This window comes from Alnus glutinosa, chromosome 14 (genome assembly GCF_958979055.1).
Source record: "Alnus glutinosa chromosome 14, dhAlnGlut1.1, whole genome shotgun sequence".
Lineage (NCBI taxonomy): Eukaryota > Viridiplantae > Streptophyta > Magnoliopsida > Fagales > Betulaceae > Alnus > Alnus glutinosa.
Genome location: NC_084899.1, coordinates 16,678,889 through 16,688,513, shown reverse-complemented (window position 1 = coordinate 16,688,513; position 9,625 = coordinate 16,678,889). Strand labels below are relative to the sequence as shown.

The following is a 9,625-nucleotide window of genomic DNA, read 5'->3' as shown; positions in this document are numbered from 1 at the left end:
AATGAAAAATATGAAAAAACGTCATTATCTTGTTATGGATTTCATCACTCTGTTTCTTCTTGTCTCTGCATTTTTTACTGCTTCAGCACAACAAATCCAGTCTAATGTGAGCCGAGGCTCTTCTCTATCACCCACCACAAACTCAACGTGGTTGTCACATTCTGGTCTCTATGCCTTTGGATTTTACAAGCAAGGGAATGGCTACTCTGTTGGGATTTTTATTGCTGGAATTCCCGAGAAGACTGTTGTCTGGACTGCAAACCGTGATGACCCACCTGTCTCTAGCGATGCTACCTTGCTTTTCACAAGCGATGGCAGGCTTGTCCTTGAATTGGCACAAGAGCAGGTTGCCGTCGTAGCTGATTCTTCTGGGTCTGCTTCCGCTTCCATGCTTAACTCTGGCAATTTTGTCATCTATAACTCCGATCAAGAAATAATATGGCAGAGTTTTGAGCACCCGACTGATACAATTTTAACCAGTCAACGCCTCTTAGCAGGTCATGAGCTGATTTCTAGCATTTCAGACACTCAACACTCTACGGGCATCTTCCGTCTGGCGATGCAAACTGACGGAAACCTTGTTCAGTATCCGGTGGGTGCTCAGTCTGTACAAGTACAAAATGCTTACTTTGCGACGGGAACAGATGGCTCTGGAAATAACGTGACGCTAAACTTGGATGCTGATGGTCATCTCTACTTACTAAACGGTACTAGTTTCAACATTAGGAATCTAACGGATGGAGGATATCCTACAGAAGAAACTATTTACCTCGTGAGACTTGACGCGGCTGGGATATTCCGGCTATACTCACATAATCTGAAACAGAACGGAAACTGGTCAATTGTATGGTCATCTTCATCTGATGAGTGTGATCCAAAGGGTCTTTGCGGATTAAATGGTTTTTGCGTTCCAAACGATCTAAAGGCTGAATGTGTATGTCTTCCGGGATTCGAAATGGTACAACAGGGCAACTGGACTGCTGGCTGCGCGAGGAATTTCTCGGAAGAAAGTTGCAAAAGCAAAAATGGCGATATTACATACAACATGCAAGAAGTGCCCAACACCATATGGGAAGAATTTTCATATTCTGATTTGACAGTGCCATTCAAAGATTCTTGCAAACAAGCCTGTTTGGAGGACTGTAACTGTGAAGCTGCGCTATTCAAAGACAGGACGTGCCGAAAACAAAGGCTTCCATTGAGATATGGGAGAAGGCGACCCGGTGATTCATTCATAGCTTTCATCAAGGTAAGTTTGTCTACACCCACTACTCCAAATATTAATGGAAATATACCGAAAGAAAACAACAAAGTGCTTCGAGTGGACATCCTAATTATTGGTGCTTCATTTGTTGCTTTCGGATGCATGATGTTGGTAATTTCCGGGGTAGTGTTTTATAAAAATCATTTTCGGTATAGAAAACTCTCTTGTATTGGAAATGTTGAACTCGGTGACGATTTTGCCCCACGATCGTTCACTTATTCTGAACTTGAGCAAGTGACTGGCGGTTTCAGGGAAGAGGTTGGTAGAGGATCATTTGGGGCAGTTTATAAAGGGGCAATATTGAATGGCCAGAAGATTGTAGCTATCAAAAGACTAGAGAAAGTGTTGGCTGAAGGAGAAAGAGAGTTTCAAACTGAGATGAAAGTTATTGGGAGAACGCATCACAGAAACCTTATCCAACTGCTCGGGTATTGTCATGACGGAACTAACAGGCTTTTGGTTTATGAGTACATGAGCAAGGGCTCGCTTGCAGATGTACTCTTCACACAAGAAAAAAAACCTTGCTGGGATGAAAGAATGGGAATTGCTCGTGATGTAGCAAGAGGAATTCTTTATCTCCATGAAGAGTGTGAGCAACAGATCATTCATTGTGACATAAAGCCTCAAAACATTCTCATGGATGAGTTTGGTTGTGCAAAAATCTCTGACTTTGGATTGGCAAAGCTGCTAAAGCAAAACCAAACCAAAACCTTTACCGGCATCAGAGGGACCAAGGGGTATGTTGCACCGGAGTGGCATCGGAAATTGCCCATCACAATGAAAGCAGATGTTTACAGCTATGGTATTGTGCTCTTGGAAATCATATGTTGTCGAAAGTGTGTTGACTGGAATCTAACCGAGGAAGAATCCGTCCTTGAAGAATGGGCCTACCATTGTTTTGAAGCTAGCGACCTTGCTAAATTACTTGGGGATGCAGAAGAGGTTGACCAGAAACAAGCAGAGAGAATGGTTAAACTGGGACTTTGGTGCGTTCAGTATGAACCAGCACTCCGGCCCGCAATGAAGAAGGTTCTGCTTATGTTGGAAGGGACTGTTGATATTCCAATCCCTCCTAACCCTGAATCTTTCCTAAGTGCGATATAGGCTCTCAAGTGATTGAGCCTCATAATTTGTATAACAAAGTTGTTAAGTTGTTGAATGAATTTTTTTTTTTTTTTTTTTTTTTTTTGAATTTTGAATTTTGAATTTTTGAATATGTAAGCTTTACATTCATATGATGCATGTACACGTCTTCTCAATGCTCTATTTTTTTGGTTGTATGTTCTCTGAAAATAAAGGTGGATAAGTGATTTTGGCTAGATACCAAAACTGTATGCTCTGCTTATCATTTATAAAAATTTACAATTACAGTGTGAGTTACAACATAAACGTAAAACCATATAATCAGTGATAAGGAAAGTAATTGCTATACACTCTAAACTAAAACAGAACAAAGATAATAAAGATGTCATCGTAGTCCATTATCCAATGTTTGAGAATTTGAAAGAATGTTATCTTGGGCCGGTGCTGATAACTTTGGAGAGCTAGCAAATAGACTTGAGGACAAGTTCAACTTCTGTGACAGACTTGCTGGTAGACTTGGAGTAGAGTTGAACCTTTGTGAATTGCTAACAGAAACTTTATGTCTTTATCTTCTTGAACTTATGTTTGATTACTTGACAGTGTGGCACTCGGCTTGTCTGCAACTGAATCCTCTACATTTGATACTTTAATAGCCCCCCTCAAGGTGATGGGGGAAGAACTACCATCAACTTTACTTTTGAAACAGAAATCTAGCTGCAGATAAACCTTTGGTAAATACATCTGCCACCTTATCTTTAGTAGCTAGAGATGAATTTGACTATTATATCTCAGTTAAGAAACTTTTCGCAAACAAAGTGATAGTCAACCTCTATGTACTTGGTTCAAGTATGAAACACGGTTAAAAGCCAAAGCTAGAGCACTAATATTTTCACACCAAAGGAAATGAGCAACAGGTGTTAGACTACACTCCCTCAATCTCCTCTCCAGCTCATCCAATCCCACAAATCACTCCAGCAGATACACTGCAGCCATCTCAGGATCACGATCACCCTGACTAGGAAAGTATCGCACCTCCCTTATATCATGCGCTCCACTAAGGCAACTCCCACAGCTCCCTCGAGTCATGCAGACCAGCATGGCAACACATCTCCACAAGGAAACTCAATCCTCCAACGTTCATATTCTTTGTAAATAGACAGCACATTATGTGCTTGCCCTTCATGTCTACACTGGTGTATAAATATAACCTAATATCACTGTTAATAATATTGAGCCTTCATACATTTTATTCTGCCTTATTTTATGGTATCAAAGCTGTTTTAAAGCTCACGCTCATTTTTTTTTTTTCGATCCTATGGCCTCCTCCTCCTCCACTGTTACAAACTATGTTTTCCCTAACCGTACTCCTTTGGTCTCCCTCAAACTTGAAGGGCCAAACTATATCACATGGTCTTTTACAATTGTTCCTATACTGAAAAGCCATGATCTTATGGGCATTGTTGATGGAACCGAGCCGTGCCCACCTCAGTTTCTTCCTCCTACTACTGAAAAGGAAGAACCCTCACTGAATCCTGCATTCTCCCTTTGGGTTAAAAAGGATCAATTTATCCTTAGTTGGATAAACATCACACTTGCTGAAAGTGTTCTGTCTACAATATATGGCCTTCAAACCTCTCACCAAGTCTGGAAATATCTCGCCACCAAATTTGCATCTCCATCCCGCACTCGGATCGCTCAGCTCCGTCGCCAACTCCAGACCCTCCACCAGGGTTCCAAGTCCTGTGCAGAATATGTGAACCTTGCCAAGCTTTTGGCACACCAACTGGCTACGGTGGGGAAAGCCATTGAGGATGATGAACTAATCACCTACATCCTTGGTGGTTTGAACCCAGCCTTCAACCCTTTTGTTGTCTCTCTCTCGCTGGCCACTCGTGACTCCTCCCTCACTGTAGAAGACTTTACTACTGAACTGTTGTCCATTGAACAGTTGGTTGAAAATCAACAATCCTCGGTCGGTACTGACTCCTCTGTTGCGCTGCTGTCTCATAAGCCCTCTTTTTCCTCTTCCAAGAAAAATCGACCTCCCCCTCGCAACAACACCTCTCGACGTTTCCCACCATCCAACCAACCTTCTCCCCGGTCCCCTGCTCCACGCCAGCACTACTCACCCCGACAGCAGCCCAACCAACCTGCTTCCCCTGCTCCTAAATATTCTCCTTGCCAAATCTGTGGCAAAACCAGTCATCGTGCCTTGGACTGTTTTCACAGGATGGACTACACCTCCAAGGTTGCTCTCCCCAAAAATCGGCTACTCAGTGCTCTTCTTGGTGTGAAGACGTCTGTTTCAGTGTGGCATTCCCGCTTTGGTCACCCCTCCTCCTCTATTGTTAATCATATTTTGAATAATCACCACTTGCCCTTCACCGGGTCCCTCTCCAATAAAGCAGTGTGTGAACCATGTCAATTAGCTAAGAGTAAACAACTCCCCTTCCCCTTTTCCACTCGTGTATCCACAGCACCCTTACAATTAATTCACACTGATGTGTGGTGCTCTCCGGTTGTATCATTGAGTGGTTTTCGGTACTATGTTATTTTTATAGATGATTTTTCCAGATATTCATGGCTTTATCCTATGTGTCTTAAATCTGATGTCTATACTGCCTTCTTAAAATTTAAATCTTTGGTTGAAAATCAATTCTCCACTAACATTAAGCAGCTGCAGTCCGATGGGGGTGGAGAATTTCTGTCTAAACAGTTCACTTCTCTGTTGGAATCCCATGGTATCTTTCATCGCATTAGCTGTCCCTACACAGCTCAACAGAATGGGCTTGCCGAGCGCAAACACCGCCATGTCGTGGAGATGGGGCTCTCCCTTCTTGCACAATCCGGCCTTCCTCAAGCTTATTGGGTAGAATCCTTCCTTACTGCTGTGTTTCTTATTAATAGACTGCCAATACCTCTATTGCATAATTGATCTCCCTATTTTATGCTTTTTCAACAATCCCCTGACTACTCTCTGCTTCGTTCATTTGGCTGCTTATGTTTTCCACTTTTACGCCCTTATGCTTCTCACAAGCTCATGTTTCGCAGCAAAAGGTGCATCTTCTTGGGCTATGGTATGAACTACAAGGGGTACAGGTGCCTTGACCCTCTCTCCAACAAAATTTTTATCACTCGCCATGTGGTCTTTCATGAAACCACCTACCCTGCCAAGCTCAACACTACCACTCACCCTGCTGCCATCTCCCCTGCTCCCAGGCCCATCCTCCTTCCCTATGAGTCCATTCCCTCTAATCTCCTTACAAGACTTCCTTCCCCCCCAACCGATTCTGTTCCCTCCCCCACACCGGTTCTTACACCATCTCCATCCCCTTCCCCCACCCCTCTCCCTTCCAGTCCTGCTTCTCCATCCCCCTCCTCGGCCTTGCCTACTCTCCCCTCCCCAGCTCCCTCAGCTGAACCTCCGGCCCCTCCTCCCTCCACCATCCCTGGACCTCCTACAGTCCCTACCCCAAAGATTTTTCCAATTATAAACTGTTCTACTCCACTCGTCACCCCCTACGCGCCCTTTCCACTATAGTTACCCCTCTGGAACCTACTTGCTACTCTCAAGCTGCTTCATCCCCTGAATGGCGTGCTGCCATGGGTGCCGAGTTTGATGCCCTTCTAGCCAATGGCACTTGGACCCTCTGCCCCCGACCACGGAATCACAACATTGTTCGCAATAGGTGGGTTTACAAGGTGAAACGCAAACAAGACGGTTCTATTGAGAGGTTCAAGGCTCGCTTGGTCGCCAAAGGCTTCGACCAGCATAGCGGCGTGGATTTCACCGAGACCTTCAGTCCTGTCATCAAGTCCACCACCATCCGTGTTGTCCTCGCCATTGCTGTTCACTTCAACTGGAGCATCCGTCAGCTGGACGTATCCAACGCCTTCCTCCACGGCCACTTAACTGAAGCTGTCTTTATGGAGCAACCCCGTGGCTTTGTTGACATGACATACCCGGACCATGTTTGCAAACTGAACAAGGCCATCTATGGCCTCAAACAGGCCCCCCGGGCCTAGTTTACTCGCCTCTCTCAAGCTCTCTTTGACATTGGTTTTCACTCATCTTCGGTTGACACCTCTTTATTTATCTACTATCAGTCTAACGTTACTCTTTATCTTTTGGTGTATGTAGATGACATCCTCATCACCGGGACCAACTCCACCGTCCTCCATTCCATCATTTCTCAACTACAATCTGTCTTCGCCATGAAGGACCTCGGCGACCTGGGCTTCTTCCTCAGCATGCAGGCTCATTGTGACAATGACGGACTCCACATTCGGCAGTCCAAGTACATCATCGATCTCCTTCACCGATCCTCCATGGCTGGTGCCAAGCCTTACACTACTCCAACCGTTTCCGGCTCCAAACTCTCAGTCTCCTCTGGTGATCCCCTGTCTGAGTCTGATGCCTCCACTTACCACCAGATTGTGGGTGCCCTGCAGTACTGCACCATCACCAGACCCGACATCGCCTACTCCGTTAACCAGCTCTGTCAGTTCATGCACTCTCCTTCCTCTGCCCATTGGATTGCTGCCAAGAGGGTGCTGCGCTATCTCAAAGGCAGCATTGATCATGGTCTCCTCTTCCGCCCTGGGTCTCTCACTATTGCAGCCTACTGTGACTCTGATTGGGCAGGTGATCCAGACAGCCGTCGTTCCACTACCGGTTTTGGTGTCTTTCTCGGTCCCTGCCTCGTCTCCTGGTGCGCCAAGAAGCAACCGGTTGTCGCACACTCCAGCACCGAGGCTGAATACCGCGCCTTAGCCACTGTTACATCTGAAGTCTACTGGCTCCGTATGCTCCTCAAGGACCTCTTCATATCTCTTCCCGTCCCACCTACGATTTGGTGTGACAACATTGGCGCCCTCGCTCTCGCCTCCAACCCTGTCCATCATGCCGGTACCAAGCACATCGAAGTCGACTACCACTTCATTCGAGAAAAAGTTGTGAACAAAGACGTTCTTCTCAAATTTATCTCCACTCATGATCAAATAGCCGATGTATTCACTAAAGGTCTGACCTCCGCACGTTTCTGTGTTCTCCGATCCAAGCTCAAGGTTGTCCTTGTACCCCCTTCAGCTTGCGGGGGGCTGTTAGACTACACTCCCTCAATCTCCTCTCCAGCTCATCCAATCCCACAAATCACTCCAGCAGATACACTGCAGCCATCTCAGGATCACGATCACCCTGACTAGGAAAGTATCGCACCTCCCTTATATCATGCGCTCCACTAAGGCAACTCCCACAGCTCCCTCAAGTCATGCAGACCAGCATGGCAACACATCTCCACAAGGAAACTCAATCCTCCAACGTTCATATTCTTTGTAAATAGACAGCACATTATGTGCTTGCCCTTCATGTCTACACTGGTGTATAAATATAACCTAATATCACTATTAATAATATTGAGCCTTCATACATTATATTCTGTCTTATTTCAACAGGAAGAGGAATAACAAATTTCTTTAAACAACATCCTTAGCCAAAAAGGCTCCTCAGTAGCAACAACTAAAGATCTATACTCAGACTCAGTAGTACTAGATCTTGAGACAACAATGTGTTTCTTTGTGCTCCTGGATACCAGGCAATTACCCAAAAACATAGCAAATCCAGTGGTAGATCTGCAATCATTAGAGCATCTTGCCGAATGTGAACCACAGAGGCATTAGGTTGAAGATTGCCTTTAGTGTAGTAGAGCCCATGATCGATAGAACCTTTAAGGCACCCCAACACTCTTTGCAGCTGCCCAATGTGTAGATGAAGGAGAATGCATGTACTAACAAAGTTGATTGACTGAGTGTCGTGTAAAGGTCTGAAATTAGTTTTGTCACGACACTGAGAATGAAATTTCTAGCCGAGTAAGGGTACAATATTGGAGGGCTCCCATGACGTGTCTGTAGGCAGTAGAATCCAGCAACAACTCGCCATAAAGTTTAGATAACTTGGACCCAGATGGGCATGGAGACTTGGTAAGTTTTGCACCATCCATGTCTGTTCTACCAAGCAAATTAGATTTACATTTCATTTGACAGAGATGGAGACCATTGTTGCTGCGAGTGACTTGAATTCCAAAGAAAAAGTTTAACGAACCCAAGTCCTTCACAGAGAATTCATGTCGCAGCTGTATGATAAGTGAACTATATAACAGATGAATTAGTATCCGTGTAGATTACATCATGCACCTAAACAAAAGCTTGTAAATGTGAATCTTGCCACAAGTGTAGATAAATAGAGATGTGTCTATGAAGGAGGTCGTAAACCCAATATCAAGTAGAAAATTGGACAGCCTAGTGAACCAAGCTCTTGGAACTTGTTTTAAGCCATAAGAGGCTTTGTGCAATTTACACACAAAATCTGGTTTTTCTTTATCAACGAATCTTCGAGGCTGCTAAATATAGATCTTTTCAATCAAATTGTCGTGTAAGAAGGATTTGAAACATCTAGCTGTCAAATTTCCCAATCAAGATGTACTGCCATAGCTAGAATAATTTGAATGGTTGAAGTTTTGAACATGAAACTAAAGGTCTCAGTGTAGTTCACTCCACATCGTTGATCAAATCCTTTAGCAACCAATCTAAGTTAAAAAATCTCTCCACATATCCATTTGCTTTCTTTTTCACCTTATAAACCCATTTATCGAATGATGTTGTGTTGGAGTGGTCTATGACACAAAGTCCAAGTACCATTTGACATGAAAGCATCAAATTCGAGCCCCACAGCTTCTCTTCATCTTCGGTCAGTAGCAGCCTTGCTATAGGATGAAGGTTTAGCTTTAGAAAGGGCAGTATGAAGTCTGATCAGAGGGTGTTTTGTAACACCTCATTCCAAAATCATAGATTAAAATGTAAAATCGGATGTAATGCTGATAAATTCGATAGAGATAGGGGTAACTAAAGGGGAATGATTAGGATAATGATTATGGAAGCATTTATTGATTTTTTTTTAATATAAGACGATACTTACCAAGCTTGGAATGGTTGCCACAACATCTGTCTTCAAAAGAGCTTTCCTAAATGGGGTCATATGCGCAATTTTGAAACCTGCAGCAAAAGTTATGTGTGTTTTACTAAATACTGTGCAGTGTTGTCTAGGACCATCAATCGAATGGTCTGGAGCAGCGTTCAATTAGTATGGAGCACCGTTTGAACGTTGGGAAACACCAATAGATCGGTGGGACCTGGGACACAAAAATATCACTTCTTGAGCTATAAAAGGTTGTTTTGGGGCTAAGGTTCCATTATGTGTGCCCCCAAACTTACGATCCTACA

General features: G+C 44.1%; 1 protein-coding gene across 1 annotated transcript; it reads left to right on the top strand.

Annotated features, from left to right (window-relative positions):
- On the top strand, positions 1-2,583 carry LOC133856574 (G-type lectin S-receptor-like serine/threonine-protein kinase LECRK3). The gene has a single exon (XM_062291632.1). The coding sequence runs from the start codon at positions 2-4 to the stop codon at positions 2,366-2,368; it is 2,367 nt and encodes a 788-aa protein (XP_062147616.1). The 5' UTR covers position 1; the 3' UTR covers positions 2,369-2,583.
- The last annotated feature ends 7,042 nt before the right edge of the window (positions 2,584-9,625 follow it).